Below are 25,037 nucleotides of genomic sequence, written 5' to 3' on the forward strand. Positions count from 1 at the left end.
AACTATATCAATTTACTGAAAGAATTTTGTTCAGTAGAATAAAAATATATGCTACTTTCTTAAACACCTTGATATTTTTTCTCTGTTATTCAGATAGAAAAACAATTAAATCCGCTCCATCGCTTCACATTGAATGAATGAAAAACATCAGATCAACTCTGATTATCTTCAGTTTAACATTGAGTTGTCATAGCAACAGTTCCTGGCACTGTATCTTTTATCAAGTATTTAAATGCTCAGTTGAACCTTTATTAGTTGCAAACTGCAGTGTTTCTACAGTTTGACGAATGTGGCTTGTAGCATTTGAGCTTGTGACACTGAACCAAACCAAAATGATGAATCACAAATTATATGAGTGACACCTTTTAGCAATTTTATCCATCCTTAATAAAAAGAGAGTTTGCAGCCATGATTGCAGGTAGGGATGAATACTGACAAAGGTCATTCCAGAAGTGGAGGACAATTTAGGCTCCAACAACAGCAAAATAAATAAATAAACAAATACATATATATACATACATAAAATGGACTTAAGAAATGTGTATAATTGAACGAAATAAAAACACATAAGTGGATTTATACTTTTATGTTTTATCTTGTCTTATAGCAGCGGCCCCCAACCCCCAGGCCACGGACCGGTACCAGGCCGTGAGAGTTGAGGTTCGGGTGTGAAATTGATGGTTTTCAGGATTTTTATTGTTATTTTTTTAATCGTTTTTATCGTTAACTCTGTTTCCCTGGGACTTTTCCAGTGTATTATGAAAAAAATCTTCTTTTCTTTTTGTTACTGGTACTGGTTTTATTTTGTTGTATTTATCTGCGACACCTTAAAGGCTGGTCCATGAAAATATTGTCAGACATAATCTGGTTATCAAGAAGCTGGGACAAGAGAAAAATACCAAATTCACAGGAAGGGAAGAACCTGTCCTACAATTTTGAAAGATCCCAAGAAGCTTGAATAGCTACTGATGTGATTATTGATCGTCTCTTTATCCATCTCCTTGGAGATTTCTGATTGAATTTCTGTGTGTGTGAGGGAGCTTTACTCTAGAGGTTTTATTATCTCTGAATCTGATGAGTTAAATGAGTTAAATAGTTAGTCAGTTAATCTTTCATGAGATCATTTTTTTTAGTTGAGTGAATAAACATTTTACTAGGTGAAAAACAAAAAAAGTACATCCAGACCAGTGTTAGTAGTCACAGATGTACAGTAGCGACTGAAATGCAGTTACATAATGTTTAACACACAAGCACACACTGCACTAGTGCATAAACGCAACAAGCCACAGACAAATGTTAGTAAGTTGGCCACCGCTTCCTCTGTGGCCAATGAGAGAAGCTGACGTCAGATCTGCTGAGGAGACCACAGCTTCACTTTGAAAGACAGTGAGGGGGATGAGACGTTAAGAGTTACTTTCAAAACACATTTGCAGCATTTTCAGAACTGAAAATGAAGCATTCTTTGGTTGTTAAGCATAAAAAACAAACAATACAGAATGTAGTCACAAACTTCCTCATCCTATCCAGTCTTTGCATGTAAACTCTTCGCTTGACAAGTCTCTGCAACCGCACAGAAACCAAGCACGCGTGCAAACAGCCACTTCCTCCTCAGATGAAGCAGAACACGGTGTACCTTAGATCACACAAGAAACATCTTAGCAGACACGAACACCAGGCCTTGATTTAGATGCTTTGCGGTTTTAACCAAAATTAGGATCCAAGTAACACAAAACTGGAAACTGATGACGCAGAGGCTTTTCTAAATGTAACTAACCATGTCTTTGAAGTAGCTTACTGATACGCTTTTAAGTATTTCCCTTTTTATCTAGTTTTATATTGAATTATTATTGCTCATTAATGTAAAATTTGTAGTTGACTGAAGAGGAGCTATTTTGTATTTGACTACAATGGTTTGTCAAATTAGATGCATTTATATATGTTCTCTAAACCAGTATCAAAACAGCTGCTGTGAAAACACCAAAATCAGTCGCTTCAGCTGTACAGGTATCAATTTTTAGATCATTTAGTGTATGACCAAATATATATTTCCAGTTCTTCATATACTTTGTGTGCAAAGTAATTAAAGCAACTTCATCTCTCTCCTGTTTTTATACTGCTGGGTCAGTCTCAGGAGTTTGGAAAGAAATTACTGGACTTCTTTAAGTTTGGAGATGGTGGAGAGTCCCAGGGACTTAATCCATAGTGGGATTAAGTATTGATCATGAGCCAAGGTGTGGAATCAGAATCAGAATCAGAATCAGAAAGGGGTTTATTGCCAAATGTTGAGCAGGTTTACAACATTAGGAAATTGCTGCGGTGCTTCAGTGCAAACATAGTGTCATAAATAGCACTTAAATAGACATGAAAAAATAAAAGTAGGGATAAGAATTAAAAGTGCTACGTAGAAAGATATGTGCATGAGATATACATGAGATATATACATGAGAATAAGAATTAAGAGTGCTACGTTGAAAGATATATACATGAGTGCAGGTGGTGATCAGTGCCAAACATGAAATGATGCAGTGACACAGCGTAGGGTCATGTGTTAGTGGCGGGGACAGTCATATGGTTATTGTTCATGTGTCCAACAGCAGAGGGGAAGAAACTGTTCTTATGGCGAGAGGTTCTGGTGCGAATGGACCGGAGCCTCCTGCCTGAGGGGAGCAGGTCAAACAGACTGTGTCCAGGGTGAGAAGGGTCAGCTGAGATCCGAGCTGCACGCCGCAATGTCCTGGAGGTGTACAGGTCCTGCAAAGATGGGAGTCTGCAGCCAATCACCTTCTCAGCAGAGCGCACAACACGCTGCAGTCTCTGTTTGTCCCTGATAGTGGCTCCAGCGTACCACATGGTGATGGAGGAGGTGAGGATGGACTCGATGATTGCAGTGTAGAACTGCATCATCGTCCGTGTTGGCAGGTTGAATTTCTTCAGCTGCCTCAGGAAGTACATCCTCTGCTGGGCTTTCTTGATGACGGAGGGGATGGTGGGCTCCCACTTCAGGTCCTGGGTGATGGTGGTACCCAGGAAGCGGAATGAGTCCACAGAGGTGATGGGGGTGTCAGTCAGGATGATGGGGGGGAGTGGGGCTGTGTGCTTCCTGAAGTCCACAATAATCTCCACTGTCTTCTGGGCATTCAGCACCAGGTTGTTGTGGCTGCACCAGGACACCAGACGTTCAACCTCCTTCCTGTAGGCAGACTCATCCCCGTCCGAGATGAGCCCAATAACGGTGGTGTCATCTGCAAACTTGATTAGCTTGACAGACTGGTGGGTGGAGGTGCAGCAGTTGGTGTACATGGAGAAGAGCAGAGGAGAAAGAACACAGCCCTGAGGGGAGCCGGTGCTGATGGTCCGGGAGTCCGAGACATTCTTTCCCAGCCTCACATGCTGCTTCCTGTCCGTCAGGAAGTCAGTGATCCACCGGCAGATGGGATCAGGCACATTCATCTGGGAAAGCTTGCCTCGGAGATGGTCTGGAAGGATGGTGTTGAAGGCAGAGCTGAAGTCCACAAACAGGATCCTGGCGTAGGTTCCTGGGGAGTCCAGATGCTGCAGGATGAAGTGTAGGGCCATGTTGATGGCGTCGTCTACAGACCTGTTGGCTCTATATGCAAACTGCAGGGGGTCCAGGAGGGGGGCCGTGAGGGTCCTGAGATGGGAGAGAACTAGGCGCTCAAATGACTTCATGACCCACACCAAAAAGGTGTGGGTCATTATTAGCAGAGGTTTTGGGCGTAACCATCGTGATACCTTGCCTCACCCTATCATGTGACCCATTGAGATCACGTGAGTCGAGGTTGAAGCGTCTGGGAAGGGATCTCAAAACTGCACCGCAGATCACAGACAATTGGTGTTGTAAGCCACCTCTTTTGTTCAAAGATCATTCACTCCTCTTTCAAACCATCTGTCTTCTCTGTCCAAAAAGTGAGCACTGGCATCCTCGAAATAATGACCTTTGACCTTTAGATGCAGATGTCCAGCTGAGTCATGTCCAGTCGAGGTGGCTCTTCTACGTTGTGCTATGCATTTATGGAGTGGGTGGTTGGTTTCTCTAGTGTAGAAGTCTGAGCACTCCTCGCTGCACTGCTTAGAGAAGTCCAGTCTCTTTCTTTCCAAGCTCATTAGACTACCATGATCAGGATGGGTGAGAACCTACACAGACATTTAGATGGGGTCAGGTTGACCTGTGAAGTTCAGAATAGGGAAGAACGGTGATACTTTGCATAAACAACATGAACAACATCCTTTACGCCTTGTATTTGTGCTTCAGGTGTAATGGTGGGGCAGATAGTGGCACACTTTGAGCATTGTTTAAACACCACAGCCACCACAGAGTATTTTTGTTGACCATGTCCATCTCAGTGGGGCCACAGTGTACCCATCTTCTGATGCCAGTTTCCAGCAGGATAATGCAACATGTCCCAAAGCTTAAATGATCTCAAACTGGTTTCTTGAACATAGTAATGGATTCACTGTATTTAAATAGCCTCCACAGTCACCAGATCTCAATCTAATAGAGCATCTTTGGGATGTGGAGGAACAGGAGATTCACATCATGGATGTTCAGCTGACATAGTTCAAAATCCCCTTCTTTTGCAAATACTTCTTACTTTAATAACTAACAGTATAATGTGATAAAAGCGAATAAATTGACTGACAATTTATTGATTGATTGATTGTATTGACGGGTGTGACTTCTTGAAACTGCACCAATTTTCTTGAAATGACCTCCAAGACAGAAACTTGAACCTATTTTCGTAATACTGATTTTTTTTATGCCATAAAAAGTAACTGTGCAGAAAGGAGACCATCTTCCATTTGTGGTAAAACGATGATCACATGTCCACTGTCACATATAAGCATTTCTACGTAGGTTGTTTATGCACCTGCACTTCTGCTGTCCAGTGCTCCGTCTTATTTGCGATGTTCAGGATGTTGTGTTTATGAGTTTTCTTTTTTTGCTTTGCATCCATAATTTTGCCACAAGTAATGAGCTATATCACAGAAAAACAGCCGCTTTACCTCCCTGAGAGCATCAACTGGATTTCATGAGCACAGTAATAAATTTTTATTAAATTGTGAACTCAAAATCAGCAGGGGGCAGCACATGCACAGACACAAACACACGCACAAATATTTTCTTTAACCGTGAACCATTATGTTCCACATCAAGGTTTACTGATGGATTTAATTTTTTCTTCGTTGTTACACTCTGCTCACTCAGTAGTTCCTTCATGCGTTCACACTCTGATAAACAGCTTTTATAACTTCAAGGCACGTGTGTAAAATGATTAATCAGGCTCTCAGTCTGCAAATGTTCTGCTTGTCTGTTGTGTTTTGCTTCATTTAAAAGAAAAAAGCAAGCACTTAAAAATTAATTTTGCCGTTGCATCGATATAATTGCTTTGATCCCATGATGAGCAGCAGACTAAAGTGTCCTTTTAGTTAACGTCTGCATGCGTCTGGCACTTCCTTGGGTACATAGAAAGGCTGCAGTAGTCTGCCAGGATGCGGTCCACATTAACCGCCTGTTCTCATCTTATTCTGTGAGAGGAGAGAGATGGTTTAAAATGATCAATAAAGATCCACAGCAAATGAGGTATGAAATCAAATAATGTGTTTAAGTCAAGTCGGGTCGTACTTTCTTGGCTTCGTCCACACACTGCATGTAGGCAGCGGCAATGCGCGAGCAGCACAGAGTCTTTCCCGTGTTCTCCTTGTAGCATTTTAATATCTGACTCTGCAAGTCTCCACACACTGGGTGGGTGTTAAAATGACTGAGAGAGAGATGAAGAAAATAATATTAAATAACATTTGCCTCATTCTTATGATTCAAACGACCGTGGCTCAGGGGGTTGGGAATCGCATCTGTAACCGGAAGGTCGCCGGTTCGATCCCTGGGCTCTCTGTCCTGGTTGTTGTGTCCTTGGGCAAGACACTTTACCCTACTTGCCTACTGGTGTTGGCCAGAGGGGCCGATGGCGCGATATGGCAGCCTCGCTTCTGTCAGTCTGCCCCAGGGCAGCTGTGGCTACAACTGTAGCTTGCCTCCACCAGTGTATGAATGTGAGAGTGAATGAATAGTGGTATTGTAAAACGCTTTGGGTGCCTTGAAAAGCGCTATATAAATCCAATCCATTCAAACTTAACTTACATCAAATAAAAGCTGTAATAAGGCTTACATGACACTACACATAAACAAATTAAAGTGTTCTGACTTACGTAAAACGGCTGAGAGTCTCTTCTTTGCCCTTCCGGAAGCTCTCGACAGAGACTTTGTAAAACTCTGCACACTGCCAAAGTGGTAAAAAACACACACATTACCCTCAACATAACATATCACAACTGCTTCAACAAAATCCCACAAAAGAAATTCAGGACGTGACAGCTCCTCAGTGGCCAAAATTTGCATTTAAAGACCCCGAAAACATGTTTTAGCTCAACTTCACGGTTCTATCACTGGTGTCAGCTGTAAAAGGTGGTGCTACATGTGTGTAGGCTCTAATTAGGATCCAGACATGTTGGAATTAAAGCGTGATGACATTTGTTAAGGTGTTTGATCATGTACCTATGGCACTGTTAATAAAATGAAAACAAAGCGCAGCATACATGGGTGCATTTACAATGCAATTTGATACCTGAAGAAAGTAATTAACAGTTTCAAATAGTTCCAGATATACTGCTGAAAAATTAAAGGATCACTTAATAATTTTAACATCAAGCCCAGAAAGGATTGACGATTTGATAATTTTGGTTTCCACTAACTGGTGTTGTTTCATTTCTTTCTCCACAAATTATTCAGTGTGCAGTACTGTGCAAAAGTCTTTTTTGTTAGGAAAATGGGAAATAGCCAAAACGTGCAGATATACATGGAAAACAAAGTTGTATAATTCTAACAACTGTCCTCAGGAATCGCTCTGTAAATTTCTTGAAAGACATTCAAAGCTCTTCTTTGGATCCTGGCCTCTTTTTATTCTGTTCTCTTTCAAGATGACCCCACACTGCTTTAATAATGTTCAGGTCTGGGCTCTTGGGGGGGCAATCCATGAGTGCTAGTCATGGTTAGTCATTGCATGTTTTGTGCAGTGCCTTTGGGATCATTTTCATGCTGAAAAGTCACTTTCCAGATGATCCTAGATGGTGGATCAAAATCTGAACGTACTTTTCTGCGTTCATAATTCCATCAGTTTTGACAAAAATCCCCAACACCACTGACTGAAATGCAGCTCCAAGTGATGACAGAGCAGTCAGTCACTGTTGAACCTCTCTTCTGACCCCTGCTGTACAGATTGATAATCACTTGAAAACAAAAACGTCATTCAAATCTGGGTTCATCACTACATAAGACCTGCTGCTACTGATTTTCAGCCCATTATCTTGTGTAAAGATAATGGGCTGAAAGACATAAAGACCTGGATGGCCGCTAACTTTCTGCTTCTTAATTCAGATAAAACTGAAGTTATTGTACTCGGTCCTGAAAATCTTAGACATATGGTCTCTAACCAGATTCTTACTCTGGATGACATTACCTTGGCCTCCAGTAACGCTGTGAGGAACCTTGGAGTCATTTTTGACCAGGATATGTCCTTCAATGCACATATTAAACAAATATGTAAGACTGCTTTCTTCCATTTGCGCAACATCTCTAAAATTAGAAATATCCTGTCTCAGAGTGACGCTGAAAAACTAGTTCATGGATTTATTACTTCCAGGCTGGACTACTGTAATTCATTATTATCAGGATGTCCAAAAAACTCCCTGAAAAGCCTTCAGCTGATCCAAAATGCTGCAGCAAGAGTCCTGACAGGGACTAGAAAGAGAGAGCATATTTCTCCTGTTTTGGCTTCCCTTCATTGGCTTCCTGTTAAATCCAGAATTGAATTCAAAATCCTGCTCCTCACATACAAGGTCTTAATTAATCAGGCCCCATCTTATCTTAATGACCTTGTAGTACCATATCACCCCATTAGAGCACTTCGCTCTGCAGGCCTACTTGTTGTTCCTAGAGTATTTAAAAGTAGAATGGGAGGCAGAGCCTTCAGTTTTCAGGCCCCTCTTCTGTGGAACCAGCTTCCAGTTTGGATTCGGGAGACAGACACTATCTCTACTTTTAAGATTAGGCTTAAAACTTTCCTTTTTGCTAAAGCATATAGTTAGGGCTGGACCAGGTGACCCTGAATCCTCCCTTAGTTATGCTGCAATAGACGTAGGCTGCCGGGGATTCCCATGATGCATTGAGTTTTTCCTTTCCAGTCACCTTTCTCACTCACTATGTGTTAATAGACCTCTCTGCATCGAATCATGTCTGTTATTAACCTCTGTCTCTCTTCCACAGCATGTCTTTTATCCTGTCTTCCTTCCCTCACCCCAACCGGTCGCAGCAGATGGCCCCGCGCCTCCCTGAGCCTGGTTCTGCCGGAGGTTTCTTCCTGTTAAAAGGGAGTTTTTCCTTCCCACTTTAGTTGTTGGGTTTTCTCTGAATCTATTATTGTACGATCTACTGTACAATATAAAGCGCCTTGAGATGACTGTTGTTGTGATTTGGTGCTATATAAATAAAATTGAATTGAATTGAATTAATCCAGCTTATCTTTTTCTCCCTGTTTTCCTGCCTTAAAAATAGCTTCTTGACATCCACCAGAGAGACCATTTCTAACACGGCTTCAGTGAACAGCAGACAGCTGAAAGGCCAAATGAAACTCAGGTCCTGTGTCAGGTCTTTGCTGGATTTCCCCCCCCATTTCTTAATTACATGACATTCAGATTTTGATCATTTGCTGTAGATACTTTTTCGGCCTACAACTCGCTCTTTTGTCCCTAATGTCTCTGGTTACCTTTAATACTTTGAAGGACACACTGAGATTACACAAGTTACAAGATAGTTTGGCTCCTTAGAAGCAAAATATAATAAAGGGTGACTCAAGACTTTTGCTCAGTACCATATGTCAGTAAAGATTTTCAAGTTGAACATTTAATTTATCAAGATCTGATGTCTGATTGTGTGTTGAGGGTTGCCTAAATTTTGGAGTAATATATACATCACATTAGATTAGATTACAACTGGAATTTTTCAAAACTAGTTAAAAAGCCAGTTAGGCATACACGTTGTCTTTTGTTTACAGTCTCCCCGGCCACTCGACACATCTCTAGCAAAACATAGTCTCGCTTTAAACCTGTAAGAACTTTAAACATATAAGAATTACTTCAAGTCTCAAAAATGTTAACTAACCTTTGTATCGAGTTTTGCAAGATGTTCCTTGTAGAGAGCGTCTCGTTTCTTCAGCTCTTTCTCCTTCTCCTCCAGCTGATGAGCCTGCGATAATGTAACATTCATAGAAGATATCAGTACAGCTCTGAAAACGTCATATTGAAATTTTTTAGAGGCTGACACTCAATTTACATGCGGTTTTTTCAGGGTCAATTTTTCCTGTTTTTCAAAGTTACAGCTGCAACTCATGTCTGTGATTTGCAGCTGTTTGAGAGTGAGGCATGCATGCATGCATCTCTATCGTCCTACCTTCAGCTCCATCCACTGAAACAACAACGCGGCAAGAAAGAAAAAGAAGCACATTAAAAGGAGGAAAGAGTTTTGTATTTACAGCAGAGTTCCTCACATATTCAGAGTCAAGCGTGTCTTCCTTTGCTTACATAAAGCTGCACCATGAGCTTCTCATCTTCCGTCTTCATTCGCTCTTTCATGATAGTGTCTGTGAGCTTCTCCGTGCTCGCCGCCCTCTCAGCCTCCAGAATCTTCTTCACCTGCTCCTCCACCCGAGCCCGAGCTGCTGCCCTCGCCTCAGCTCGAACCTGCACCCTCATCTCCTCCAACCTTCACATGCACAAAGTGCATCTTTTAAAGAACTTAGAGTTGATTAATCGATAAGCTGATCAACTGAGAATGCATCAGCAGCAACTGCTCAAGTGTGCAGATATCCTGGGATAATTGTACTTAATTAATAAGAATATATTCTCTGACTGGGGAGGGGCTGTAGATCTAGTACACTCTGCTTCTGTATGTGTAAGACACGGATTGATACAGTTCAAGGTGTTACACAGACTCCACTTGTCAAGGGAGAAACTGGCAAGAATGTACCAGGGGGCCGATCCGACCTGCCCCAGATGTAAACAGGTGCCAGCCAACTTATGCCACATGTTCTGGTCTTGTTCCAGGCTGAAAGACTTTTGGGCTAACATCTTTAGAACATTCTCATTCATTTATACTAAAGATATGGAACCAATGCCTCTGACAGCCATCTTTGGTGTGGCACCGAGGGAAACTCAACTAACAGCCTCTCAGAGGAAGGCAATAGCATTCACCTCATTGTTGGCTAGGAGATTGATTCTATTCAACTGGATAAAGGCAACACTGCCATCCCATAAACGCTGGGTGGAGGAGGTGATGGCACACCTCAAATTAGAACATCTCAGATTTACTATACAGGGCAACACCAAGAAATTCTTTAAGGTCTGGCAGCCTTTCATTTCCTATTTTGAAGATGAGTTTTCGTCTACTCCATAACTGGCAACTCCCCCCCCTTTTATTTATTTATTTATCTTTTCTCTGTCTGGGTATAGTTTGTCTTACACTGTGTTGTAGGAATTGAGTTCGAGCTTTTCTGTATGAATGATATGCTTTCTGAAAACTCAATAAAAACACTGATTAAAAAAAATAAGAATATATTCTCTGACATTCAAAGTTTTGATTGCAGTTTAACTTTAAAATCTTTGTTATCGCTATTTAAATATTATATTTATTATTGATTTATGGCGTTTTTGCTTAAAAAATGAATAAATTTGAATGTTTTCCTAATAAATAGAATTAGTGACTAAATAATTAATGTGGCATCTTGAGCAGAAATGTGTGCATCGGTACGGATCGACTACAAACCTCTACAGTTGTGTTTTTATCTTATCAGAAAGGACAAATGAGACAGCAAGATTCAAAACTCAGTAAAACATTCAGTCTTGTGTCCTTACTGCCTCTGTAGCTCCTGCCTCTTCTGGTCGATCTCCTCCTTCAGACTTCTCTGCATCTCCTCTTTGAGCTTCTGCCTCAACTCGTCTTCCGACACTTGAGAAGAAACAAACAAAGCAATGATTGCAAACATGTTAAATCTACTGATTAAATTTGATCTCCTACTAAAAGCCTGAAACTCTTTCCAAATGAAAGCCTCAAACATAACTTGAACATCACTGCTTTAGAACGCTGAAATGAAACTTCTACCAGAAATAATGGTCTGAAATAATGGTTACACATTGGTAATAAGAAAAGCAACAAATGGTGTGTCCCTGTGTACTTATTTTTCTGATATGAGTGCTTGATCTTCTTCACAGAGTCAGTATAGTAAGAAGCAAGGAAACGGAGAACCTCACTGGGAGGCAAATCTGCTGAGGTGGTAGGTGGCGTGTTCTGGCACACGCTACAGTTCGGGTCAATTCCACTGAATGCTCTGCCTCAGAGATTTCCGGATGTTACACTGTAACTCTGTAATGTATTTTAGGCTTGGAAACTTCAAACTGCTGCTTTCAGCTCTTGTTAACTGAAATGATCCTGCAGACAATAGACGGAAATGCTCATTCTCAAATCTTAATCCCACCTTAGAGACAAGTGGTTTATTATTGTTATTATTACACTTTTTGGATGCTTCATCAGCTGTATCTCTCTCATTTCCTCAGAGTCATGTGATTTGGACTTTAATTCTGCATACTTGTGTATCTACAACGAGTCTTCAACCTCAGTCTGCGACTGGGGAGAGTGCCCGCCCTATGGAAGACATCCTGCATCGTCCCGGTCCCCAAAAAGAACCGGCCCAATGAGCTGAATGACTTCCGACCGGTGGCACTGACGTCACATCTTATGAAGACTCTAGAGCGGCTCTTCCTCAACCTCCTCCGACCACAGGTACAACATGCCCAGGACCCACTACAGTTTGCATACAAGGTGGGTGTCGGAGTGGAGGATGCCATCCTGTACCTCCTACACAGAGCCCACTCACACCTGGATGGGGGAAAAGGCACGGTCAGGATACTGTTTCTTGACTTTTCCAGTGCCTTTAATACCATCCGGCCCTGTATGCTTCAGGAAAAACTGAACAGGATGGAGGTGGACCCCTGCCTGGTGGCTTGGATCTCCGACTACCTCACCGACAGACCACAGTACGTCAGGCTGAAGGACATCACGTCTGACACTGTGGTCAGCAGCACAGGAGCACCACAGGGAACTGTGCTGTCCCCTCTTCTCTTCACCCTGTACACCTCTGACTTCTGCTACAACTCTGAATTATGCCATATTCAGAAGTTTGCAGATGACACGGCCATCATGGGGTGTATCTGGGATGATCAGGAAGAGGAGTACAGAAGTCTGGTGAGGAACTTTGTCGCATGGAGTCACACAAACCACCTGCAACTCAACACCTCAAAGACTAAGGAACTGGTTGTGGACTTCGGGAGGTCTAGAGCAGGTCCACTGCCGGTTCAGATAGAGGGGGAGGAGGTGGAGGTGGTCAACAAGTACAAGTACCTCGGGCTGTGGGTGGACAATAAACTGGACTGGTCATTCAACACAGAGCACCTGTATAAAAAAGCCCAAAGCCGACTGTACTTCCTCAGGAGGCTGAGGTCTTTTAACATCTGCAGGAAGCTCCTGAGGATGTTTTACCAGTCGGTGGTTGCTGGAGTACTTTTCTATGCTGTGGTGTGCTGGGGGAGCAGCACAGCAAAGAAGGACTCATCCAGGCTGGAGAAACTGATCAGGAAGGCTAGCTCTGTGGTCAGCATGAAGCTGGACACTCTGGTGACAGTGGCAGAGAAAAGGACATTAAAGAAACTGATGGACATTATGGACAATGCCAGGCATCCTCTGCACACGGTCATAAATAATCAGAAGAGTCTGTTCAGTGACAGGTTGCTTCTCCCCAAGACAAGAACTAACAGACTTAAAAACTCCTTTGTCCCACACGCCATCAGACTGTTTAACTCCTCTCTGGAGGGGAGAGGGAGGGGAAACAGGAGGACAAAGGAGGGGGGAACAACTAAGCTGTAGTGCCTCTTCACCTCACTGTGCAATACCTTTTGTGCAATACTTTTGTAAATAGTCAACAGTGCAATAGACTCAATACTTGAAATGTGCAATTCACTTGTATTTTTATTTTTTATTCCTATTTATTCTATTTATCCCCTTCGTATATTTTATTTATATTGTCTCTGTATTTATATGTGTGTGTGTGTGTGTGTGTGTGTGTGTATATATAATATTCTGTAACTCTGTAACTTCTGTCGGTGCTGTGCTTTTTTGGAAATCGAATTTCCCAGAGGAACCCACCCGAGGGATTAATAAAGTTCTATCTAATCTTATCTTATCTTATCTTATCTTATCTTATCTGACTGAGCAACATTATAAGGTTTGTCCTATTAACCTCCATGTCCTTAGCCACAGCATGCACTTCAAAGCATCACAAGAGCTAATTGGAAATGCCAAAAGATTAGGATGGTTCAGACTCACCTGTCACAGGTGGGGGTGGTGTTGTGACAACAGGTACTTCCTTCTCATCAAAAGGAGGCACAGATGGGTTCTTGGGGGACTCCTCGGTTGGTGGCGGTGGAGCTAGAGGTGGGTGAGTTGGGGCAACAGCTTGCTCCACAAAGTGACAAGATGGAGATGTTTCTTCAAAAGAGAGCATTGGAGGTGCTAGAGCATCCTCTGGAGGAGGTGGAGATTGAGCACATGGAGGCTCTGGATCAATAGCTGGAACCACGACTGGTGCCTCCACTTGACACCGCTGGTCCACTTCCTCCACTGGTCCAGATGGAGTAGATTCAACCGTGGGTGGAAGTTGGACTGTTTCTACTGGTGGAGGTGATGGGGTAACAGATTCTAGAGGTTCAACAGATGGAGTGACAGTAGCGGGCTCAATAATAGTGGGGGGTGTTTGAGATGAAGGTTCAGGTGGAGCCAGAGATGCTTGAGATGACTCTACAGACGTGGGTAGGATTAAGGTTTCAGCAGAAGGTGGGACTTCAGCAGGGGGTGGAGGAAGGGGCTCTACAGGTGCTTTGACTCCTGGGGAAGGGGTGGATGGAGTTTGAGCTGCAGGCTCTGGAGGGGCTGGAGGAAAGGAGTGAAACTGCACAGGAGGAGGCGGGATGAGCTTAACAGCAGGAGCAGGTTCCACTGTTGGAACTGTGGCTCCCTGAGAAGGAGGAGAAAGAGAAGGAGGTGGTGCTGCGATAACTGTAGGTGGAGGAGGTGACAAGTGTTCCACAGAAGAGGTGGGATCTGGAGAAGCCACTGGTTTTGATGCATGAGCGAGATGCGGCGAGACGACCTCTGGCGACAGCTTCATCCGCTTGATGACTCGGTCTGACAGCTGATGAAAGAAGAAGAATAATAACCATAAGCGCCACCTGCAGGCCACAAAGAGCAAATTCAAATGTTTCCCATGCTGGTGCTCTGCTCTCTATCACAGGTTCAAGTCTTGCGTAAGTAATGTGAAGTTTACGCATCACTGCCATTAAACACTGCAGCGTTATTTCATAAGACTCAGCGTGCCACTGAACAAGTGTCCAAAGGAATTTTATATCAAATACATCAGAAAATAGGTCTCCTTGTTTCTTGTAAATATAATTGAAAAGACCTTCAGACTGTCTGACCTTTAATATTTTCTAAGAGAAATTCAGAATAAGAACAAATGAGAAATAATGTTATTTTATTTGTGCTTTTGTCTGTTGAACAGCCACCGGCAGTGACATAAATACACATTCAAAATCCAGAGAAGCGACTTTGGTACAGCCTTGCTGCCCTTTGAAAAAGTAACACTTACTGAGAAAGATGAAAGCATAAATGGTATATAACTTTATTTGTTTAAGAGTGAAGAACCTATCACTTTTATGCAACAATATATTTTCTTAAAAGAGTTCTTATCAAATACCATGACCAAGGCTACATCAGTGGAGAAGTTTAGTGACTTTTAAGAAAATAGAAAGCCCAGCAGTATTGCAGCATTGAAAACAAGCCAATCAATCCAATGATATGTCAAACAAAACAATAACTGACAGTTTTTAAATTGAAATTGTGCTGTTTTTAAAACACAATCTCAAACACCACTGGCTCAAATGATGCTCCAAACCATGACAGAGCCTCCGTCGTGCTTTTACACAGCGGAGGCTCTGTAGACACTTCTCTCCTGACCTCCTCCATAAATTCAAGATTTGAACCTACAACTTCAAATTTAGCTTCATCACTATATAAATTTAGGTGGCCTTGAATTTCAGCCACCCTTCCACTGAGACCATTTCTGATGAAGCTTTAGCAAAAAGTGTCCTATTATAATTATTATTAGGACTTAACTTTCAGATGCGTTTCATCTAATCTGCATAGTTTTTTTAAGCCTGCCACTTCAAAATGAGAGAAAAAGGAAAGAAATGAGAGGTGGCTCAAGACTTTTGCACCTTGCTGTATTTAAGGACCCCAGTGCCTGTATTTAAATCATTCACATTTCTCGGGACTTTTTTGGTGTTATGCTGCCTCCCACTGACAGCACATAACACCAACTAGCAATATGCCTTCTGCATATTTGGACACACTTTAATACAGTCTGTAAATACGATCATTCTTGACAAAATCAGAGGCTTGAGCCAGCTCCTACTGGAGAATTATATATTTTAGGATCATTTTTTATTGCGATCAATTCATGCAGTAAAATTTTATTCTTTGAAGCCAGGGATGTCAAACTCATTTTACCCTGTTGGTCACATCTAGCCCACTTTGATTTTAATTGGGGTGAAAATCCCCTCTGTCAGTGTAAAGAAATGTAACTGCACACTTAATCCCTGTGATATCTCAATGTAAGAAAAAGGAAGTATGTTTTTCTACGTGACAAAGGAACTGTGCTGTAGTTAATAAAAGAAATCTTTGAGCAGGACTATTCTGGCTTAAATTGTAACAAATAAAAGCATAAAATTACAGAAAGATGTTCTGGTAGGTCATTGCCCAGACCATCCGGTAATTATAAAGAATAATATTTTTGTTAATTCACAGAAAGTTTCCTATTTTATTTATTTGTTTATTTTACTTTAAAGTAGACAGATTAAAAAAGGAATTTCTGTAGTGGATAGTGAGAAAAATAGTAACTTTAGTGTTTTTCATTTAACTATTACTTCATAACTTTGGTGACAAATACAGAGTCAAATACTGAATAGCAGTTTCTATCCTGTTTTTCTTATATTACTCTTTTGTAATTATATTTAAACCTTTTCTCTTGACCCCGCAGGGACTTTCACTTAATTTGTTACAATGACAATAAAGATATTCTGATTCTGTGTAGTATGAATGGTGGCTGGGCTGTCTTTATTAGCAGAACAAGCTGTAAAATTTATGAAAATACAGTTCAAAGTCCAAAATAAAAAAAAAGAACAAACTCCAATCCTGTGGGCCAGACTGGCCGGATTCAGGCACGCGGGTCTAATATTTGACACCCCTGATACAAACCAAAGTAAAAGTGCTGTTGTTACACTGTAATGTCACCAATAGAGGTCGATAAAGGTCGCAGATTGAGAATGGCATTATTTACCTGAAATAAAGCTGATTTAATTATAGATATGATGCCGTAAAGAATTAACCCATAGTTTGGATATTACAGGAATTTAAAGACTTTGTGAAGCAGCACTTCCACACGTGTGGGGAATGTAAGGCGAGCATGCACTTTCTATTTTTAACCCCTACACCAGAGGGATGCCGCTGACTGTGTGCGGGGTGATTTTAGCAGACTTTAAAAAATGGAAAGAAAAATTTTTTTCAACAAGGGCGTCTGAGACAGGAATGGTAAATGGCCTGTATTTATATAGCGCTTTACTAGTCCCCAAGGACCCCAAAGCACTTTACATATCCAGTCATCCACCCATTCACACACTGGAATGACAGGAAATCACTGACTTGCACTGATGCGCTGTGCAGCCGTGCGCTATACTGATGGAAACAGCTCTAAACAAGCCTTCACTCACCCGAATGCCCTTCGGAAAAGTAATTCCTCCGCCTTCATCTTCCTCACAGAAGTGACTCGGGCTGTTTCCCCCCATCACTGCCCCTGCTGAAACTACAGCACCCACAGCGTGGACGAGTGCTTAGTGACATAAAACCCAAACAGCTGCCCTTCCCACCACCGACGGGGAATAACATGAGCAGCCATTGGATGGAGTTGAACACCACCCCCCCCTGGATTGGTCCATTGCGCATTAGTCAGTGAAACGTAAGAGAACAGAGTGTCCCAGCTTTAAACATTCATAAAACTCACTTAAAAAGGAAGCATGCACAGATAAAAAAACAAAATAAAAACAGTCTCAGTCTTCAGCTATGTTCCCACTTTAATTTCAGTCACCAGGGAGTGTAAAGATTTATTGTTGACAAATACACCTGAGACAATATGACAAGGACACGGGGACTTTAATATGCACTGCATAACCTGTCCCCCTATCTAATCACGCAATCTGACTCCAGCAGCTCTTCACACATGAATCGGTGAAGTCCTTAAAATGAACACGAACCTGGAGCAGCTAGAGGCTAAAAAAATAAATATCCAAACAACATCATAGGCAAAAAAGAAAAGTGGCACTGAATTTGTGTCTGTGAACGCACCATAATGAGGTACTAATGTTAAAACACCTAACACCGAGAGTATTCGTATTTTTCCTATTGTTAGCAAATCCAAAATAAAGACCAAACTCAGAATCTGTGTAGCCAAAGTATTACAACACAACACTGACCGACACTGTTGCACTGGCTGACAAAGCTCTCACCAGACCCCCAATCACACACTTCGAACAGTACCTACAAAATAAAATATTAACTCGTCCTGATAAAAACAGTCTCCAGCTGTATTCAGAAATGATTTCGTTAAATGACACCGGCTGGAAAAGTGGGACTTTAGTGTGAAAATCTGACGTTTTGGCCACAGGGGGCAGTAAAACTGTCGACACAGCATATACATGCTGCAAACATATTTCTTTCCCCTTCAAATCTATCATTATAATTATAACAGATTAAACACTGAAAACATCTTTACCTAGAGTCTGTCAAGCGGAAACAAGAATGTTTATGGATTTTGTATGAAAAAAAAAAAAAAGACAATTTAATCTGACTAATAATCACTCTTCAAGTTTGTGGTAAAATGCTTGACAGGAAGCTCACAGTAAGTCGTTTTTACAACTTTCTGCAATCAAGCACAAGAAAAACAAGTTCTGGGGTAAATGATGGCATGTATCTCTTTGGGCCTGAAGAGAGGGTGAAAACTCTCTGTGGGTTCATCACCATAATCAAGTAGTCACGTGATCAAGTAGTGTAAAAATATTGACTATAGCTGGTTTTAGAGATCTACATCTTCAGTCACAGCGAATGGGCTTGGTGCTTGGAGTCAGAGAGCACAGACAGACAAAACACAGATTCATTCACACGTGGAATTAAAATAAATAAATCCATCATGAATGAGATCTGGCTCAATTGACTCAAAAAGCTCCTAGCAATAAATCTGTGCTGATTTTTAATAATCTGCTGGATTTGATCTGTTCATGGGATTTGCTGACAACAATAAAAATGCAGAACACCACCATCCTTTAAACTGTTCAGGTGGTGTATGACTGAGCACCGTGTAATCAAGTATAAATCTAAATGACCCTAAAACTGTATAAAACTGCTGCGGGATAACAACATCACTCTACGTCCAACACGATAACTGATTTTCTGTCCACCGCCAGTCTCTGGTTCGTCACTCTGCCTTCTTCTCTTTGGCGTCGGGTCCCCGTAGAGCCACCCGCACGCTGCTCCACACCTCCGTGTACAGAAGAGTACCGACGAAGACCACGGCCGTCCCCACCCAGTGCCAGGTGGTGAAGGGGTTTTGGAAATAAATGATGGAGAAGATGAGGCTGAGGAACTTCCTGAGCGTCACCACCAGCGTGACCGTCAGTGAGGCGCACTCGGTGGTCAGGATGAAAACACCACGGATGCAAACGTACCTGAAGAAACGGTTAAAGACTGCAACAAGACTTGAGACACAGAAGACAAAAACCTAATTTCTTCACGTGTTGCTAAGACGGTCTGTGTCAATTGACCTCGTAAGCTAAACCGCCATTTAATTAATGTTATTTTTCACGATCAGCATCACTGGACAGATCAGGCAGGGATTAATCAGTTAATATTGTGATCCCGTGTATAACAGAAATATTCAAACCTAGTTTTGGTAGTAATATAAAATTATTCTGGTAAATTATTGTAGTATTTATTTTAATTAACATTTTTCTATGAAGCCCATAGTGGATTATTAAGGTTTTATTTTACAGCTGATTTATAGTTTAGTTCCATTAATTAATATTAGTTTACAAATATTTAGGAAAACAACTTAAACTTTCATTTTTTTAAAGTAAAAAAATAAGGGCCACTCTTTAGTTTTCTCACTTATAATATTACTTTGTGTTACGAACTATTTTAGCAGTTGTTACAGCACGAATTTAGATTCTGGGTCATACTGTTTCTCTTACTGAGACAGCATTATAGTTTACATACATGCTACAAAGGCTGAATCCCCACGAATATTTTCTGAATTTCAAATGAATCAGTATATGTACAAGTAATCTCTGTGAACCATAAGCTCTGGTTTCAGACTGCTCTGAACACACGGCTTTGTATTGTCAAATAAAAAGGATATCACTACCAAAGTTATCTCAGACACGCTTTTGGTTCTAAGCTGAGAGGCCCAACCAGGAACCAGCATAAGAGTTAAGCATTAAAAACAGCGCATAAGCGGCTTTGCCCAAATAACTCTGTTTTATCATTATAAATAAAGGCAAAGTCAGTAATCAAAATTCAGCTGATGCTCAGAAACAATGAAATTTGATGAGTCAGCTACTTAGAGCAAGAGGTGATGTATAAAATTTCCATGATTAAAACCACGCTGCAGTTTTGACTTTTGGTATAAAAATCCAAGCACCTTCTTCCTTTACAGCAGTGCCTTTCATGCCTTTATTTAAACAAAACAAAAGAAAATCCAAACAAGCCTTCATCAGCACAGAGTTGTCAACCCACTCAGGGGAAACATGAGCTGGCCTCTCACAACGAGAGGTATTACTTCACTGATGTTGTCACAGAAACCGGGCTCAGTGCTGTGAACATGTCCGGATACTTGATCTGTGAGCTCGCCGAGAAGCGACGCTACCATCTGTGGGACTAAGACCTGCTGACTCTGTGAATCCCGCCCAGACGTGACTAAAACCACAGGGCTGCTGAAGCGAGGGCCACCTCAGATAGATCCTCTGCTGTGGTGTGAAGAGCTGTTTGTGACACCACAGTTTTTAAGTCCAGTAAGAGCGCGATACTTTCAAACTCAATGGCTGTTCATAATGTCAACAGTGGGCTGAATGTGTCTTTAGTGCAAGCTGAGACAAGATTGATCAAACTAAACCGATTTTTTTTTTTAATATTAGCTTTAATAGCACACACATATGTGAAGTGCTCGACAGTTATCTCTGCCTAATTAGATGATTAAACTCTGCTTGGTATGTGGGTGTAAACATTTCTTTAAAACTGTGTGTGCTTAATGATATGAACATTGTTTTTTGCATCTGATGAAGGTCATTTGGATCTAAATTTGTGATTTAATAAAACAGCAATAAGCTGAGGTTACAGTTTCTATTTTTAGCTGCTGGGGGAAAAAAGCAAGTTATGAACTGTGATATTGTGTTTAGTAGGAAAAGAGAAAAACAGTACAAGCAAACTGCAAAAGTACTTGTTTTGGTAGGATACTGTGTGATGACATTGATCAGCAGGTAGATCCACATTATCGGCACGGTCAGTTCGACCCCAGGAATCAGCGTGGGAGCTGCAAAGAAAGAAATCATTGACACCTGTGATGAAACACGCACTCTGAAAAAGACTCCCAGAATGAATTGACGGCACTCACTGCTCTGACTGAAGAGGACACAGTGGTTGTAGATATTTGTAGAGAGAAGCAGGAAGCCCGGCAGAGGCAGGCAGTGCTGCAAAAAGATGCAAAGGAATCATGTTAAAGGATTGCACATTTTAAAACAGCTCCATGAAAACATTTGTGGAGTGAATTCCTGGGCTGTTGGTGCTGGAGGAAAACTCACATTGTAGAAGAGCGCCTCTTTGGAGTGTTTTCCATACTTCTTGTACAGTGTCTCCTGAAAAATGCCCATCCTCGCAGACATCAGCAGGGCAAAGGTCAACATGGCGATACCTGAATGCATCCGTACAACATGTATATGGATTATCAACATGTCATGATCAACATGACTTCCCACCCCTGCAAATGCCTCCAACACACAAAATGATTGGACAGAAACTTGTGACTTACTACTAAACATACACACCGATATTCACATATCTGCAAAAAGCCAGCATCAGCTGCCACTCACCTATAAGCCAATGCATAAAGGTGTAAAAGCCTTGGTCTTCTGAACCCTCATTTGACACATTCTGCAAAATCAGGAGTGCAGTTTATGAGAGCACACTTAAACAAATGCTAAAATGACTCACAGTCAAACTGCAGCAGTACCCAGTGTTCTGCAGAGGACTCACCACTTGTTTGGCAGACATGATGGTGCAGATGAAGATACCTGCAGAAACTAAGGCTATAGACAGATATTTGCTGGCCGAATATCTGCGGAGAGAGAAGAAAAATGTGGGTAGATTCACTACGACTCTTTTCAACTTTTATTTCGATTTGAAAGCTTCCTCTTTTCAATAGCTTCAACTACACAGCTGAAAAAAGTGAATAAAATTTGCATTTTTAAGCCCGAGATGAGCGTTTTCATTGTCGCCACCTTGGTTGAAAACTTGGCTGGGACAAGGAAGGGAGGAAAGCTGACTCATTAACCAATGAGCGGATAATTCTCCGTTCCTAAACATAATGTAACCAAGATTTACAAAATAGAATGTATTTGTTACTGAATATAACCAAAACCGAGTGACCGAGAGGGGAACACAGATAGCTTTTCCTCCCATAGACTTCTATAGTATGGAAGTATCTTTGCAACCTAAGCAAGCGTCATCTGGTGGCCTTCAGATATAATGCAGGTGTTTCCACAATAGCTTCCTTTGTCCAACCTGGCTGCTATGTCCATCTTTAAAACTATCAATGTATAAAATATAATGATGGGTACTGTAGACAGCACCACTACAAACTTTCAAGACAATGAAGATGAATGTGTAAATCAGACTGTCGTAGTAAACCTGCTCCAACAGGATCTGGTGAAGATGATTTTATTTCTATAAAACAGCCAAATTTGTGGAACACGGGATTGTCTTTGTGAAATATGAATGAATCAGTTCAGATGCAGGGATTTTTGCAACTGTCTGTCCACGGAATAAAACCCTGATCATTATGATCCTATTAGCATTTAATCAAAGTGTGTGGTCATTAAGTACACTCCATGAAGCGTTCTAGTTGCTAAATTTACAAAGTCAAAAACATAGTGGGGAAACGTTATGTATGTTGTTGGGGGATGCTGGGTACCTTTTCTTCAGGATGATTATTCCCAGGATCATGTTAGCGATTAGTGATCCCTACAGAGAAACAAGAAAACAGTTCAGAGATCAGGCTTTGGTGAAGGAAGTGATGGTCAGTGATAACAGGAAACATTCAAGAGTCATAGTGTGAAACTTACTGATCTAAAGATCATGTGTAGAGGCATGGCGATGTTGAAGTTGAGAGCGTAGTTGTTGATCACACTGACAGTGAAGAACATGGTCACCATGATCACATAGTTACTGAAAAAAAATAAATAAATAATGGACAATGTGATTCAGTGTCAGCTTTAAAAAGTCACCAGCTGAAAAATATTCACGTCAATCTTTTTTGTTAATAAATTATTTAATTTTCACCTAATAGGTATTGCTGGTTTCCTGCGTCCAAAGTTTGTTTCAAAGATGAAACCTTCCAATGCGATGAAGACAAACTGAGCAAAGGTGACTATGTTGCCACATCCTGGAAAATCTCTATGAAAAAAAAGAAGAAAAAGAGCCAAGAGTTAATTAATAATGCATCATTTAATGCTAACGACAGACATTTCAAAAATGAATACACTGGAAAAAAAAAAAAAAAAAAAAAAGAGCAATATATGTATAACTTTTTCTCTAATCTACATACCCACTTAGTATAATTGAATGGCATTATGTAACTGTAATGAAAATAAAAACTAGCTTCAGAATAAATGTGCTAAAAGAAAATAAAGATAGAAGTAAATCTTTAGTTTTAGTCTTTGGTAATGTGGCCCAATCTATGGATACTATACCATGAGCAGGCTTTTGCATGGCTGTTTCTAGACATAGGGATATCTACATGAATATGAGCCAGGTGCCTGCACAAGTGCTGTGATTATTTATTCAGAAATTCTTAAATTTACAGTCAGATTTACACCCAGCCTCACCTGTATGGACGCACAACTTTCACAGGTAAGGAAGGGGGGATAAAAACAAACAACTAAAACAAGGTGCTGACAGACACCCCAAATATGGGTGTGTATAGTATTGACACTGTGCATACACATAGTCACCTGGCACTTTATTTGGAATACCTGCTCAGCTCTTGTTAAATAAATTATCTCATCAGCCAATCATAGGCACCTTGTTAAATCTGTTGCCAGGGAGAATTAAACAGTTCTGAAGGCAAAAGGTCCAAACTTGGACCAAATAAGTGTGCAGTAAAAGTATTTCCATAGAATCTCACTAACTACAGGAAACCACTCTCTTACTTTCACTTCAGTAACACTGACCAACAGCTGATAACACAGAAACACCGAATAACCACAGAAGCACAAAGTACATGTCAAAAGACTGAACTCCTTCCAGCATAAACTCGTAATGCAAGTGATTATGACACACAGTTATACTGCTCTGCTACATATACTGCACGCAGCGTAGCCAGTTTTCTCGTTAACACCATCCATTAACTACGTGAGGTCAGGAGTAACTTAAAAAACGTCTTGATCAAGTATGATTTAAGAAGCAAAAACCGTTGAAAACGAGTTAAAATTATTCAGGAGGAGAAGGGTAGCTTAGTAACACTCAGACACTTAGACAAACATGCAAACGAGACTTCACTTCCTGTATGAATTCAGTGAAAACACCTGTGCAACGAGGAATCTAAAAACAAACTGTTCACACAAACGTTTGTGAAGTAAAGTCTTCATGAGTCATTGGTGTAGACACGGTGTAAGTTTCTCACTGACCTCACAAGCAGCTCCAGAAACACCACATTGCTACAACAGCCGACAAAAACAAGAACAACGGCAAACACGGGCCCCATGGTGTTCACGGCGGGAAAAACTCGGTGGGAGATGTGTCACTTAATCAAACGGGACAATGAACGGAGCATGTTTGCATTACGGCAGCGGTTTGTGTGTCCGACTTCTTGTGCTTTCACACAAACTCCGGTTTCAGCTGAACACGTCTGAATCCGAGATTTCGCTCTTCCTTGTTCCAGGTGCTTCATGGGAGTTGTAGTTTATTTAAAAAATAGGAAAAGGGGTTTCCCGTGTGCGTAATATTTATAGTTTCATGTAACACATTACGAGTTAAAAAACGTATTGTACAGGAAGCAACACTACATGTGAATATTAGAGAAAAATGTAACAAACGAATGAATAAATATGCGTTCAGCGTAATCACGGTCCAGCTCTGACGACACGCATGCGCAGCTCATTACAGACTGAAAAATAATGAGATATCACTCTGCCTCATTTTATAGGTACATGAAGCCACGCAAGGCTGTTGGAGCAGGGGAGCTGCTCACTATGAACTATGATCGTGCAAATTTTGGTATCGATTTGATACCAAGTAAATACAGGAAGATTATTACTGATACTATTACTTTTAATCTATGAAGGGAGCTTATATAGGGAAGAGCAGGGTGCTGGGATTTATGACATGAATCATCATCCATTTGCAAATTTTGAAAAGATTTAAATCACTGTGGTTTTACTTTCCATAATAAAAAGTCAACACAATCAGCGTTTCATGGATTTTAACA

At 41.1% G+C, this 25,037-nt stretch overlaps 2 protein-coding genes across 4 annotated transcripts; both read right to left on the reverse strand.

Moving 5' to 3' along the window:
* Positions 1-5,056: 5,056 nt before the first annotated feature.
* Positions 5,057-17,213, reverse strand: LOC146569937 (uncharacterized). 3 transcript variants are annotated; one of them, XM_085282624.1, is made up of 9 exons: positions 17,002-17,213; positions 13,505-14,369; positions 10,981-11,074; positions 9,652-9,832; positions 9,521-9,535; positions 9,233-9,316; positions 6,226-6,296; positions 5,645-5,780; positions 5,057-5,547 (listed from the first exon to the last, which is right to left on the reverse strand). In XM_085282624.1, exons 1-9 carry the CDS (start codon positions 17,074-17,076, stop codon positions 5,524-5,526), a joined length of 1,545 nt encoding a protein of 514 aa, XP_085138750.1. In that variant the 5' UTR covers positions 17,077-17,213; the 3' UTR covers positions 5,057-5,523. The 3 variants fall into 3 exon arrangements, with proteins under 3 accessions (XP_085138750.1, XP_085138751.1, XP_085138753.1); XM_085282625.1 differs by lacking the exon at positions 9,521-9,535; XM_085282627.1 differs by lacking the exons at positions 5,057-5,547; positions 5,645-5,780; positions 6,226-6,296; positions 9,521-9,535 and having other exon boundaries at positions 9,618-9,832.
* Positions 17,214-18,046: 833 nt separating this feature from the next.
* Positions 18,047-24,693, reverse strand: slc35b4 (solute carrier family 35 member B4). Its single transcript, XM_085282628.1, has 10 exons — positions 24,238-24,693; positions 22,892-23,005; positions 22,675-22,777; positions 22,524-22,573; positions 21,587-21,668; positions 21,424-21,484; positions 21,136-21,245; positions 20,949-21,024; positions 20,792-20,867; positions 18,047-19,008 (listed from the first exon to the last, which is right to left on the reverse strand). Exons 1-10 carry the CDS (start codon positions 24,312-24,314, stop codon positions 18,759-18,761), a joined length of 999 nt encoding a protein of 332 aa, XP_085138754.1. The 5' UTR covers positions 24,315-24,693; the 3' UTR covers positions 18,047-18,758.
* Between the last annotated feature and the right edge of the window lie 344 nt (positions 24,694-25,037).

This window comes from Mchenga conophoros, linkage group LG7 (assembly GCF_057382185.1).
Source record: "Mchenga conophoros isolate Kocher_MC1m ecotype Shallow Benthic linkage group LG7, M_conophoros_male_GT1.1, whole genome shotgun sequence".
Classification (NCBI taxonomy): domain Eukaryota; kingdom Metazoa; phylum Chordata; class Actinopteri; order Cichliformes; family Cichlidae; genus Mchenga; species Mchenga conophoros.

Coding starts and splice junctions, on each gene's coding strand:
- LOC146569937 (XM_085282624.1), bottom strand. CDS start 17,076: ATGGGGGGAAACAGCCCGAGTCACTTCTGTGAGGAAGATGAAGGCGGA. Junction 14,370..17,001: donor CTTTTCCGAAGGGCATTCGG/GTGAGTGAAGGC, acceptor TTCTTTCATCAG/CTGTCAGACCGAGTCATCAA. Junction 11,075..13,504: donor ACCACCCCCACCTGTGACAG/GTGAGTCTGAAC, acceptor TTTCTTCTCAAG/TGTCGGAAGACGAGTTGAGG.
- slc35b4 (XM_085282628.1), bottom strand. CDS start 24,314: ATGGGGCCCGTGTTTGCCGTTGTTCTTGTTTTTGTCGGCTGTTGTAGC. Junction 22,574..22,674: donor TACACATGATCTTTAGATCA/GTAAGTTTCACA, acceptor GTTTCTCTGTAG/GGATCACTAATCGCTAACAT. Junction 21,669..22,523: donor ATAATCATCCTGAAGAAAAG/GTACCCAGCATC, acceptor CTCTCTCCGCAG/ATATTCGGCCAGCAAATATC.